This window comes from Zalophus californianus, chromosome 2 (genome assembly GCF_009762305.2).
Source record: "Zalophus californianus isolate mZalCal1 chromosome 2, mZalCal1.pri.v2, whole genome shotgun sequence".
NCBI lineage: Eukaryota > Metazoa > Chordata > Mammalia > Carnivora > Otariidae > Zalophus > Zalophus californianus.
In genome coordinates, this window is record NC_045596.1 from 186901750 (window position 1) to 186916668 (window position 14919).

The following is a 14919-nucleotide window of genomic DNA, read 5'->3' on the forward strand; positions in this document are numbered from 1 at the left end:
AATCCTGGGTGTAGTCTGATGGTTTAACCTACAATTTTTTTCAAAGGCTGCAGGTACTACACAAAGAAAACAATGTATTCTTTAGTATTCTTTAATAACTTAAAAGACAAAAGCAGGCACAACCAAAATATTAACAGGCATGTAAAAACATGTATTCTTAAATGTTATCTTCACTTAGAAGAAAGTTTTCCTCCTTCCTAGAAGGAGCTGAGATACACCTGGTGAGCCAAAAGCCATAGCTTCTGGCTGGGCAGTGGATCTGCACGGAGTGAAGGCTTTCTTCAAACCTTTTCAGGACCAACGTGAATCTGTGGTTAAAAAACATGGTGACATTAAGAACTTTTTAAAAAAGGTTTTCTCCCCAACCTTCCATTGTGCAGGATGATTTCTGGGCCCTAGAATCTAGCAGTAGTTACTATAACCAGTATTAAAATGTGTTCACAAAAATAAAGACACACTAGAAATAAGACTGCCGATGTTTAAATGAAACAACTAACTGTGCTGAATAAGCAATCCCTGAAGGAGGAAGAAAACAGTACTGAGTTACTTACCAACGCTTCCTCTTTCCAGCTGTATTTTCTACACTTCCAAAACTTCGTTTCTGTCTGGGCACCGGAACACAATGATCTCTAGCGGATCGGTCACTCGATTTTATTGTCTGCATACATTTAATTGTTGTAAGAAACTTGGCACATTCTAGAAATCCACAGGCCCAAGCAAGATCTTCAGCTGTTTGTCCATTCTTATTACATAAACTGAATTTAAGACAAAAATTGAGTTACATAAAAATTGGTCGTTGTTTAGCCTTTTTTTTCTTAATATATCCTTCTACAAAGGAGCTTTGGGCTTATACAAATGTTGGTTTCAGAACAGAAGTAGTAAAGGAATCAGAGAAATTCCAATACTCCCTGCTATTGCACCCTAAGTGGCTAGCACAGAGTTCAGCAAAGAGTGGACATCTGATTGAATGAAAGAGTGTTCTGTGCTCAATATAATAAGGAATACTCAAAGGAAGTCAATGAGAACTTTTATAGAAGGGATTATCCCAAACCAAAACTAAGATGTAATATTGCCACAACAGATGAACAGAACTGCACCTCTGATTGCTAAGGATCCATTTTTTACTTAAATTTAATAGTATTAGGTATCATTAACAGCCTAAATTAATAATTAAATGACAACTCTAAATTGTCAATTAGGTAGGCAAACATTTTTAAAAGCACATAGAATTCAGCTTCAGGAGTTTCATTAACTTATAATCCAAGAAAATACAGAATTTGAAGCCACTGATTTTATACTTACTCTATTTGGGCATCCCCGGCTACAAGCAGGCTAAGGCATTCCAGACTTCCAACTTTTGCTGCCTTGTGTAGTGGAGCCTCTCCAAAAACATCCTTAAAGATAAGACAGCACATTTTAGTCTCTCCCCAAAACAATTTCTGTGGAGGTTGGTAGGGGAAGTCTAATTACTGTTTAAGAAAGCCAGTTAGAACCACACTGTACTCAATTTTTTAATTCAAGGGGTTTTTTTTTTAATAAAGTTCACTTGGTGTTCTATTAAATACAAAGTTTTCATCAGTAAAACACATCACAACTACCTACATCAAAATTCAGGTGAATAAGAAGCAGAGTATTACAAAGGTAAAACGATTTACAATTTAAACTCACCCTACTTTAATATTCAATGGGCGATGCAGACTACCATAAGAAAGTTCTGTAGAAAACTGTAATAGTTGTTGAGTTTGCCTCACAACTGTTATTTAAGTAATTACTGTCCTGAGACACTTAATTTGGTAATGTAGCAACTGTTCCTTTTGAAATAAACTGTAGACCTACGTATGCTGAGCAATATCCTAGCCAGGAGCCATACAGATGGCTAATGAACACTTGAAATGTGGCCAGACTGAGTTGAAACGTGGCTGTAAATGTAACCAGACTGAGATGTCTGAAAAGAAAATGGAAAATATAAGTAATGCTTTATATTGATTACCTACTGAAATATTGAGTTAAATCATAAAATTTCATGTTTCATCTCATTAATGTGGCTACTAGATTCCACATTTCTTAAATGTCTCCCTTTATATTTCTATCAGACATCTCTGCGAGAGCCATGTTTACACAAGGGAAACAGTATTTTGGCGTCTGCGAAACGTTTGTGCGGATCTGGGTGGAGGGGAGGGTTGTACACAGCAACAATCAGTAACCTAGTTACCTGCTGGTTGAGGTCAGCGCCAGTTTGCAGCTGCCACAGAAGCAAGCAAGCAAGGCCGCCCCCTGCGGCCAAATGGACAAGCGACTGCTCGCAGGAATCCGGGGGTGCGTTGACCGAGGCGCCGGCCTCCAGCAGATGCTTCAGACTCTCCACCTGCGGGAGGAGAACAGCTCCAGCACCCCTCTTGCCTGTATCCTGCCCCGCGCTCGAGAATCTTCCCCCACGCCCCAAATCTAACTCTGAAGAGGCCTGCCTCGGCAGCGCTCAGTGGTCAGTCCCCCTCGCTAGTGCTCCCGAGCAGACGGACACCCGGAGAAGTAAGCCTGCAGGACGAAAGGGGCCCGCGTCTCACCTCCGGGTTGCAATCAAGCAACAGCATTTTCCGCCTACAGCAGAGGACGGGAGCCCTTGGGAGTGCGGAGCGGCGGGGCAGCAGGCGCTGGGGACCAGCAGGAAAGAGTGCACAGCCCGCCGGAGTGCGGGAGGATTTAGATTGCCCGGGTCAGGGGGCCGGCCCCCCGCCGCCGCCGCCGCGCCCCAGCCCTGGCCGCGCCCCAGCAGCCTCGCCCCGCCGGCTGCCGGGCCTTTCCCCGCCCTGCGGGAGCAGCACGTACACAAACACCGGCACGTGCCCCCGCGAGGCAGGCTGGGGACGAAGGTGAGGGTTCGCCAGCCGATTGGCCAGCCGGGAGGCGCCAGGCCCGCCCACTTCGGGGCGGGGCCCTAAGGAGCCCCGGCGGCGCCGCAGTGCGCGTGCGCCGCCGAGGGCGCTGGGCGGGGTGGGGGGGGGTGGCGCTCCAGCGGCAGCCATGAGGCGCGCTGAGTTTGGCACGTCGCACACTAGCGTGCCCGGCCCTTTGGTCCCTGTGGAGAAGCGGGTGTCGCGGGCGAAGGTTTTCGTTGCTGCTAGCACGCACGTAAGCAGGAAACGAGAGAACTCTGGCAACGCCCCCTCTGGAAGCCGTTGTGTGTGGTGCTGGCGCCGTGTTCTGCGCCCTCCAGCCCCGGAGGAAGGATGAGCGTTCCTTTGGCGTCACGTGCAAAGTCGCCCCCCGCTCGCCTCTGTCACCGACGCCCTGGACTTTCAGGGATGAATGCGGGGGCGGAGGGGCGGCGAACGTGAACTAAGGTTTTAGCACAGGGACCGCGCTGACCACCCCCCGCCCCCCAAACTAGACGAGTTCTCACACCGGGCCCTTTCGGTGACCCCACGCCCGTACTGGGGAATCCGGTAAAATCCGGCCAACCGCTGTACTGTGTCCCCTCCTGCGGACTGGCTAACGCACCGCTGAGCTCGTCGCCTGGGGAGAGGTTGCGGGCCCGGGCTGTTAACCTCGAGCTTGCATAAAGGACGAGGACACGGTGTCAGCCCGCACACTGACGGGCGGGCGGAGGAGGGGGTTCAAGGAGAGTCGGACGCAGACCGAGGACGTGTGTGGCCGGAGGGGCTCTTCGCCGGCGGGGCCGCCGCTCCCTCGCGGCCGCGCGGAGGGGAAAGCGCGGGGGGCGCGTGGCTGGGGGGGGGGCGCGTGGCTGGGGGGGGGCGCGTGGCTGGGGGGGGGCGGGCGGCCTGCGTACTGTCCTGCTGGAGTCGTTCCCTGCGGCGCCGCTTGGGAGACAGATTTCCGGACCTCACACTGTAGCCGCCCACCACACCTATCACCTCTTGCCTGTCTTTTCCTGAACGCTTTTTTCCACATCGGTCTTGCCAGAAGCTAAAGCTGGAGCCATACATTCATTTTCCTTAACCTCCTCGGTGATTTCCTTCTTCCTATTCATACCTTTGAGAGCAGGACCCATGAGGAAATAGTGTTTATTACTATGCTTTTGGAGGACAAGCTCAATGAGTGGACTTTTAGTTCTAATTTTGGTTGCAGGATCTTGTTTATTTTGTAGTAAGAGCCATAAAATAATTTTACAATAATGAATCTATCATGCACTGACCCAAGCGGTAGTTTTCCACATTCTTACTCCTGTGTATACCTGAACATAAATATGTGTGTGTATATATATATATATATGTTCAAACAGAATCATGCTTGTGTTCTGTATTTTTTATATTGAAACTATTCAAAATACCTTTTTTATGATATTTGAAGAATGTCGGAGATCTGTGAGAACACATGATCGCTGACAATTGCCCTTTTCTCCTGTTTATCAGTTAGGTGAGCACTGTTTTTTAAAGAATATAATTAAGCTTCAGGTTCACACAGATGAAAATGAATTTAAGAATCCATTTTCAGGAATTCTGAAGTGATACAAGGTATTATCAGAGAAGTTCTTAGAGTTCTAAACAGAAATGGCAGTTAACCTGTGCAATGCCATATTGGTGTGATGAATCTGCCTCCGTATTACATCCTTTTTATTTAAAACAAGATTCTATTCAGCAAGTGTTCAGTCTGGTAATTAGTGTTAACTTCTTGTTACATATGTGAGTTTCACAAGGATAGGGAATTTTGTGAATGGTTGTTAAAGCTTTTCTCCTTTCAATCACTTCCTACTTCTCCATTGCTGACAATGTTTCAGAAAAAAATATGTCTCAGCTAAGTATCTGGTTTACTGTTAGTAATGGGCCGAAAAGCTTTCTAAAAATGAACAAAGCTGGTGGAGCACAAAAAGACACAGAAGAAATACATGTGGGGAAGAAATACTGTTTACCAGCAAGCAGCTGGAGTTATTACTGAACATGTACCGTGGGGGGTCAGTTTTCTAAAGAGGAAAATGATCTAAGATGCATATCCAACGGGCACTCTTCTAAGCAGTGTTAATTCTATTTATGTTTAATTTGCTGGTAGATAATGTTTCCAGAAAGAGGATGCCATTTAGAATGAATGTTTTTAAAAAATGTTGGATGATGACTAAGTGACCAAATGAATGGAAGATAATGTAGACTGAGGAAGAGTGAGTAGGAGGAATCTGCCAGGTAGTCCATGAAGGGAAGAGTATTTCTAAGGAGTATAAAATATCTTCCAGTGTTAAGAGAACTATGTGCAATTCAGTCTAGTTGCAGAATATGATACACAGCAGTGATGTAAAATAAAGATTTACAAATAAGAAATTATATTAAATGGCCACTAATATCTATTCCAATTTATTAAAATAAATTGACATTGAGCACTTCCTATGCCCCAAGATTAATACAGATAGGTATTGTTATCTGTTCCATTTTACAGGAAAGGAAATTGAGGCTTAGGGAGGTTCGATAACTTACCTAAGGTCCTATCATTATTAAGGGGTGGAGCTGAACTCAGACCGTTTGACTCCAGAGACCACATTCTTGTATCTACATTTTAAAGAATTTTGGTCATCGTTGGTAGATTTGAAGTTACTAAGATTTTCTTTTTTTTTTTTTTACGATTTTATTCATTTATTTGACAGAGAGAGCACAAAAGCAGGCAGAGCAGCAGGCAGACGGAGAGGGAGAAACAAGCTCCCCACTGAGCAGAGAGCAGGACCCAGGGCCCGGGATCATGACCTGAGCCGAAGACAGACGCTTAACCAACTGAGCCACCCAGGCGCCCCGAAGATTAACTTCTTAAAAGCAAATAAAGTCCTTAGAGACTATTATGATAATCCATAGAAAAACAACTCTTTCATTCAATGAAACATATAGTGAAGTTGAATCACTAAGTTGTACACCTGAAACTAATGTAACATCAACTATATTCAAATAAAAAAATGTTAAGGAATATTTGGCAAAAACAAATGAAAAAAGAAAACAATAGAGGAAATAGGGGCAATTCTGTGCACTATCTTCGCAGTTTTCGGTAAATCTCAGATTATTCTAAAATACAAAGTTTATTTTAAAAAAGAGGACTGAGGCAACTGAAAATTAAACCATTATGTATTCTTTTTCTTTCTGAAGACCACGGCTATTACAGCGTTTGTTTATTCAGATATTTAGTTTCACCTGTAAGTAACCCTCTTCCCAAATACAATAATGACAGAAGATACCTAAAACATTATGAAGCTAGTTTTAAACAAAGGAACAAAAAAAATTTCACAAAGTTTTCAAAACCAATCACTACTTAGTTTTTTTGTTCTGACTGACCAGTATACTTCAGTTCCTCTGCAAAACCCAGTGCCCATTGCATTGATCACTGGAAGATCTTACCAGGCTGTTTCTAGAATGCTCAGTTATTTGGGCTCACATCACTTTGAATTTTTTTCCACATCTATAAAGATTATTTTAATATCTAATATAATTAAATATTACATGACTGGTGAAATAGGAACAGTGAGAGCTATAATTTTTTGAGAAAACCAAACTCAATGCTTTCAAAATCACCAAGTCTCTAAGAAAAATGTTTCCCAAGTAGGTGAGGATAAGTCAACTGTAAAAGATGAGAAAGAGCTCTACATTCAGACTGTTTTATGGCCATTTTAAACTCATACTCCATTTGAAAGAAACATAAAGTGGAATTCATATATATGCCTATGGTTTATGAAAGAAAGACAACTCTAAACTCTCATGGTCAGCCCCTATTAAGGAGATAGCTTCCAACCCTAGATGAAAAGATTGGAAAGTAGCATATATTTACATGTTATAAATTAAAATGTATATGGTCTGATCATACACTCTTTTTAACTGACCACAATAAATGCAGTAAAAGCATTTATTGGGCAACCTATATCTTTCATTTAAGGAATATAAAGAGAGTAGCTGAAGAGAATGCATTATATTTTTTTCAAATTTTTATTTAAATTCCATTTAGCTAACATGTAATTTAGTATTGGTTTCAGGAGTAGAATTTAGTGATTCATCACTTACATATAACACCCAGTGCTCATCATAACAAGTGCCCTCATTTACCTTTGGATGTTGAGTGAATCCCCTCAGGAAAGACCCTGGTAGCCCTAACTGGCCAAAAAAGGTTTCCACACAGCAGGAACAAGACAGGTGAGGCATGTGAATCCCACGTAATTACCAAGATTTTTAACAAATCAATCTCTCCTAGACTGGTTTATTTGCTCACAGAAAACATGGTAAATTGGAGAAAAATTAAAAAGCTACCAGGCTCTTCCACCCAGTGCTTATCTGGTAGTAAAAGACATCCTGTCTTTTCCCACACTTTTTTTTCTTTTTTTTTCTCATTTCAGGGCATGAAAAAACACTTTTGTTTTAAATAAACAAATAGACGTAACTGGAAGGGGGAAAAAAATAAAAACAAGTCCACTGCCTGATTCCATATTGTCTTTTGAGATCTCTGTAATATCCATAATATTCTAGGTTTCCATATATGTGTACAGGTTATGCTTCCAGATAATATATGAACACTATTATTCTCTTGATGACTACTAGACAACAGCAATGAACAATAACAATAAACACAGGCCTTTGCATTTTTGCCCAGGACACTTATTTAACTCTATTTTCATGGGTACCAGTAACATTGTTTATCTATTATGATAGGAACTTCAGTGTTGTACCTTGATTTTAAAAGAACTTTAAATAAGTGTGCTCCGCAGGATCATGTATGCAGTGTTTCTGCCTAAAGAAGCCCATTACAGACTCAGGACCCAACGTTTTTATTGGAGGCTGGCGTGTAGGCATCCTCTGCCTAGCAACTACTAAAATCACAGAATTCCAGAAGGAAACAAATCTGCCGTACATCATCATGTTGTTTATATAAACGTAAACACTGCAAACTCATCTTGTCATCTGGGGACAACTCAAGTGTCAAGTTCCCAAATGCCAACCAAGGACCAACCTTGTCAGCATGTCCTTCTAAAGATGGCAGCCCCGGGCCAGCTGTGCTCACTCTTCTCTGCCTAGGAACACAAGAATAACCCATAAGAGACACTAACATTCTTAAACTCATTTTCACAGCAGTTTGACATTTAAATTACCTTTTGCTATTCCATAAAAAATTTACAAACCATTTTTAGACAATTTTATCACATTCCCAAAGATGTACATTTTTACCTAATTGGTTTTTTTTTTAAAGAGGGAGGGATACTTTGGTGAGAATTGCTATTTAGGATTTGCAAATATCCAAATTTTTACATGAATGAAATAGCAGGCCAACCCAGATGTACATACCATGTTGAGTGTATGATCAACACAGAGGGAAGCAAAGGCCCTTTCTTAAGGGCTACCTGCTGCAAGAGATCCCGAGATTCTCCAAGGAGGGAATCTGATTTTGCCAAAATCCAAAGGGGCTTTTTGGACCCAGTTGGAGTATTTTTTTTTTTTTTTTTTATAATATCTGCGACGTGTTGAAGTGGCCCTATGTGTGATTCCAGGATCTTTCTACTTTGCGTTTACATGGGAGCTGATGAGAAGATATTGTTTTGTATGTCCAGGTAGCACCTGTCTCCAGGCAAGAGAGGTTCTTCTGCCAGAAGGCTCTGTGCGCCTCCAGCATTTGGCCTTCACTCTCATTTTCACCAAGGACTGCAGAGCTTAGCCACTCTCCATTATGGCAGTTTTTCATCTAAGACTTCATTCTCTTTCTCCCCATCCTGAGCCCAGGAACAATTTCACAAGACCTTCTCTTTGTCCCTCTTTCCCTAATTGTATCCTTCAGCTTGTTGGAGTCCAGGCTGTGCATTATCAGAGATGGGAGACACCTCCAGCCTGGCTGAGGCTCACATTTATTCTCTGCAACCCCAATAGCCTGGTTCGTCTCCTAAGCTCCTCACCCCAGATCTCCTGATACCTTACTGACCGTATTGGATGGTAAATTTTTCCCACTTACCGACATTAACCACTTAACATGCTCTCTAATTTTCTATCATACAAAGAGGATGAGGAAAATATAGACCCCATGTTCTTTACAATTCTGAAGCCAAGTTCCTAAATGAAATGAAACCACTTTTTGTTTGATGAGGTATGTACATAATGGCAGATACCCTCTATTTCAGTATATAAAGGCCACCTTCACCTAAACAAAATTAAAATAATTTTTAATATTTTAGTTGTATTGTTAAGATGTTTGCAAATTTAATAGTTACCTATTTTACCTGTTACTGACAATATACAAATAGAAGTTGTAAATGGAAACTACTTTCCATATACCAATAGAAGTTTCCGCTCTTAATTTAATAATTTGATTTTCCACTTAAAGTAGAAATTCATTTCTAACTCTATCTCTAAATAAGTTTCTACCTTTCAAAATAACTAGATTGTTTAGAACACAAAATTTAAAGGCCAAAGTTGCCTGTAAAAGATTTAATACACATACTTCAAAACAGAACTACTTAGTTAAAAGTATAAACAGAAGCTGGGGGAATAATAATCTTTTAAACAAATGGTACTGGGACAAATGGATATCCACATGCAAAAGACTTCCTCACATTGTATACCAAAATAACTCAAAACGGAGCAAAAACCTATAGCTGAAACAATAAACCTTTTAGAAGAAGACAAAGGGGTAAATCTGTGTGACCTTGGCGTAGGCAATGGTTTTATCTTAGCTAATACACCTAAACCACAAACAAGAAAAGAAAAAAAAACAAAAAAAAATGGACTTCAGTCTGTATAACTCAATAGAAAAAAATAAAAAAATAACCCAATTTAAAACTGGGCAAAGGAGGATTAAGAGTACAACTTATCATGATGAGCACTGAGGAATGTATAGAATTGTTGAATCATTGTATTACACCTGAAACTAATATAACACTGTATGTTAGCTATACTGGAATTAAAATGTAAAAAAATAATTAAATAAATACAAATGGGCAAAGGACCTGAATAGACATTTCTCAAAAAGACATACATATGGCCAAAAGGTATTCAACATCACTCAGCATCAGGGAAAGAAATCAAAACCACAACGAGAAAACCTCATATCCATTAGAACAGTCTTTATCATAAAAACAAAAGACAACAAGTGTTGGTGAGGATGTGGAAAAAGGGAACCCTGGTGCACTGTTGGTGGGAATGTAAGTTGGTGTAGCCACTATGGAAAACACTATGGAGTTTCCTCAGAAAATTAAAAATAGAACTACCATATATAATCCAGCTAACCTACTTCTGAATATTTTGAATTGAAATTAGAATCTCAAAATAAGATTTGCACTTCCATGTTCACTGCAGCATTACTCACAAAAGCCAAGACATTAAAGCAAACTAAATGTCCACTGACAGATGAATAAGGAAAATGTGGTACTTACATATAGTGGAATATCATTCAGTCTTTCAAAAGGAGGAAATCCTGCCAGTTGTGCAACATGGATGAACATGGAGGACATTATGCTAAGTGGAATAAGCCAGATGCAGAAGGACAAACATAACATGATCCCACTTACATAAGGGATCCAAAATAGTCAAACTCACAGAAGCAGAAAGTAGAATGGCAGTTACCAGGGGCTGGAGTGGAGATAATGGCAGGGTGTTAGGCAGAGGTACAAAGTTTCAGCTATCCAAGGCGAACAAGTCCCGAACTGAACGCTGTCTCATACTTGTCAGAGTCAAGACCACTAAAAACTTTCTACCAGGACTTCTGATAAATTGGCCTAACTGAATGGGTGATTTCAACTGAAAACTCAAATGAACCAAGCAATCTTACCATAAATTACCTAAACTACCAGAGATCCAAAACAAGCACTTAATTTTAAAAAGTAGTTTGTACCCAAGCACTTGCAAACTATTTGGCAGAATCTACTAAAGCTGAACGTGCACACCCATGGACATAGGAATTACTACGCCTATGTTTATACCCCAGAGAAATGCATGTAAATATTTAGGAAAAAAACAGGTACAAGAATGTTCACAGCAGAACTGTTCTCAAAAGTCCAAAACAGAAACTACCCAAATGTCCATCAAGTACAAGAGACAGATTATGGTAGATTCACACAATGTAATACTACACAGCAACAAGAAGTAGAAAGCTACAACCAACACAGCAAAACAGATGAATCTTCAAACAACGTTGAACAAGAGAAGCCAGACACAAAATAATACAGAGTGCATGATTCCATTCATGTGGTATACAAAGGCATGCAAAAATCACTTCTGCAATATTGTATTTACATGTAGGTTCCTGTAGTAACTAGAAGGGAGTACTAGGGAGGCTTCTGGGGTGCTGGTAATTTTCTCTTTCCTGTTCTGAGTGAAAATTCATCAAGCTGTAAACTTACATATACATTTCTGTATTTATATTCACTTCAATAAAAAGTTTTTAAATATTTAATATTAAAATTCTAGATATTAACAGCAGACCAGACATGGCTAAAGAAAGGATTAATAAAATGGGAGAGAGTGCTGAAGAGATTACTTAGAACGTGGCAAAAAGAGATAAACAGATGGGAAATGTGAAAAACAGAATAAGAGACATGGGTGGAAGGTCTAACTGGAATGCCAGAAAGAGAAGAGGGATAGAATGGGGCAGAAGCCATATTTGAAAATTCAGTGGGCTGAACTGTGCTCTCCAGAAAGATATATTCAAAGTCCTAAAACCTGATTCCTATGAATGTAACCTTATTTGAAAATAAGATCTTTACAAAAATCAAGTGAAGTTGAAGTCATACTGGATTAGGGTGGGCCCCAAATCCAGGGGATGGTGTCCTTTTATAAGCAGAGGACACACAGGGATAGAGGATATGCCTAAAGAAGGCCATGTGAAGACAGAGACCGAGATTGGAGCGACACAGCCTACAAGCCCAGGATCCCCAGAGATTGCCAGCAACCACCAGAAGCTAGGAAAGAAATCTGGGATGGTTTCCTCCCTAGAACCAGAGGGACCATGGCTCTGACAACACCTTGATTTTGGACTTCTAGCCTCCAGAACTATGAAAGACTAAATTTTTGTTGTTTTAACCCACAAAGTCCATGGTAATTTGTTACAGCAGCTTTAGGAAACTGAAACTAACATAAATACATTATGTCTGATAATTTTTTAGAATTATTAAAAGACACCAACCCATGATTCAGGAAGTTCAACATTCCCAAAGCAAAATAAATACCTAGTCAATTCAATAAATCCAACAGCAGGCAATAAAAGAGAAAAAGCAGCATGAATAAATTTAGCAAATGGACTGAAAGTACAAAATAATTCCAATTCAATAGTGATTAAAATAAATGTAAAACAACTAAATGTACCAGTAATAATCAAAGATTATCAGCCTGGGTATAAAAAAGAATCAACAAATCTAAATGAAGCCTATTTATAAGAGACACGCCTGACATATGAAGGACTACAACTCAACAAGACGAACGTCACAAAAGCAGATATTTAACAGAAGAGAAAACATGAATAGCTAAGAAACATGAAAAGGGAGCTTACAGGGAGAATAGGGAGTGTTTGGGTAGGGCAGCTGAAAGGGAGGGGGGAGGAGGAAGACTAAATGAGAAGCCTGCAGGAGACTTAAAGGTAATGTACATTTTAAACATTAAATGGCAGGCAATGGATGTTAATCATATTGTTTTTCTCCATTCTTTACACATATATCTAAAAGTTATTTTGTATCTATTCAATTTTTTAGTTTTTAATTTTTTCAGTTTTTAAAAATTTAATAGAAGTCTTTTGGCATTGGGGAGCCTGGGTGGCTCACTTGGTTAAGCGACTGCCTTCGGCTCAGGTCATGATCCTGGAGTCCCGGGATCGAGTCCCGCATCGGGCTCGCTCCCTTCTCGGCGGGGAGTCTGCTTCTCCCTCTGACCCTCTTCCCTCTCGTGCTCTCTCTCTCATTCTCTCTCTCTCAAATAAATAAATAAAATCTTTTTTAAAAAAAAAGAAGTCTTTCGGCATTATAATTAAGCCTTCTGTAATGATTTCTCACTTGTAGTACAACAATCTAGTCTGTTCTAAACACTTGTCTCTTTCCCCTGGTCTTTCAAGTTTATCATTTATGTTTATTTTCATTCTAATTCAAATCCCTGCTACGACATAACCACAGAGGAGTCCCAGCTTGCCTGAATCTTAAAGAAATACCCATTTAGCTTCATCTTGTCCTGCAATTCTATCTGCACGACTCTGCTGACTGTTAGAGGAGCAGCTGTAACTTCCATCTCTGTCTCTATAGACTTCCCCTACCCTCAGATCATTCTTTCCTTCCCACCACCCAGCATTTTCAAAAAGGCTATTCATCATTAGGCTAATTTTAGTTCTCTTACCAATGATGTATTATATTATCAAAAAAATTCATATACTATGCTGTACATACTATCCCCAGTATACTGTGTCTAACATTTTATTGGAAGGAAAGTTATCCTTTATTATGACAACTTTAGAAAAATAGGAATAAAGTACCTCTTCCTCCATATATCTCTATTGCATTAGGTCAGGTTCCCTAGAAGCATAGTCTGAGCCAGGGATTTTTATTCAAGTGATGCACTGGGGGTGGGGCTGGGGGTACTCTCAGGAGAAGGGAAGTGAAAGAAGCACAATCTGGCAAGGAGGGAATGCTAAGTAGGAATGTGGGCTCAGATGGCAACTAGCTTCATTCTGACCTCACAGAGAACATAACACATTGCTGAGTTCATCTCACCTTGAGGCAAAGGGGTACCAAGAATTGTGCAGGGCCTGAGGTTTTACCCTACTTAAAACTAAGAAACTAGCCTGTTTCGTAGATGTCGGCAGAACACACAAGACTCCTGGGTCAGAGATAAATGACTTTCTCACTCTTAGCAAAAGCAATAGCCAGTGTGTCAGCATGATGCTGAAACTGGTCTCTCAACCCCTAATTCCCAGGAGGTCATAATAAGGACCCGTGGTGGATGCCTGTATACTCAGTAGGCTGCATTGTAAGAGAACAGAACGAAGCACTGGAGGAGCAGGGAGGATTTAGTACTTTTTAGAAAAACAAACCTGTTCTTTATCTGTGGGGAGATACTACCCTATCCCTCAAGGGTACTCACTGCAAACACAACCCTCAGAAATGGCGCATGTAAAAAGCAGTCACGGCCTGTGTTCTTGACATACCCAGCAAGAATGTGCCAGAATGCTCAAGACTCATGGCAAATTGTGTCTCTCAATAGGAACTGTTCTTCCAAGTGCTCACACCAGTGACCGGTCTCTAAGAAAGAGGGAGCAAAGTGTCCAGGACTGAGGGGACTCATGTTTGGCAGGGGGACAAAGAAGGAAGGAACAGATGTGAGTCATTTTCAATTAACACACAACATCCACTACACCGACAATTCCCTTTAAAATTATGGATTTCTTTCAGATTCTGTATCATCATTTAACGTCTACAATTTTTATTAGAGAATTTTGTAAATTGACAGCATGTTATGCAAACAGTTGTCAAGTTTCAAATGATGATTTTATATCTAATCCCAAGATTTGACAGAAATAAACTCAACCTTTCCTTTTTAAAATCTTCTCATATCTCATTTTCTAAAATTAAAAAGTACTAGATTTTGGTATATTCTCTTACAGGAGTCCTGCCATTTAGAAAAATCACATTAGTCTCAGTTTTTGAAGAACAGTATAGAATAATGATGAGGTGCAGTGGTGCTGGGGTGTCTCAATTGTCCCACTTCCTAGCCCTGTGACCTCAGGCAAGTTACTTAACCTCCTCAGTGTCCTCATATGCTAAAAGGGCCTCATAATAGCTCCTAGCTCATAGTTTTGTTAGGAGTTACTGCCTGTGAAGCACCTAGAACAAACCTGGGAAGAACAAAGAGTAAATGGTTCTTCCAAAATGACAGATACTGCAGTGGTTTTTCTTTTTTCTCTCCCTAATATACTGAATTAGTTCCCTTTCCTGCACTTCATTCTTATTAATGAAGCGATTTATTGTCCAAAATAGTTTCACCTAAT

General features: G+C 40.5%; 1 protein-coding gene across 1 annotated transcript; it reads right to left on the bottom strand.

Annotated features, from left to right (window-relative positions):
• Positions 1-75: 75 nt before the first annotated feature.
• On the bottom strand, positions 76-2785 carry ANKRD37 (ankyrin repeat domain 37). The gene is made up of 5 exons (XM_027598886.2): positions 2565-2785; positions 2213-2365; positions 1303-1394; positions 552-755; positions 76-308 (listed from the first exon to the last, which is right to left on the bottom strand). Coding segments are annotated over exons 1-5 (477 nt in total). The 5' UTR covers positions 2592-2785; the 3' UTR covers positions 76-307.
• Between the last annotated feature and the right edge of the window lie 12134 nt (positions 2786-14919).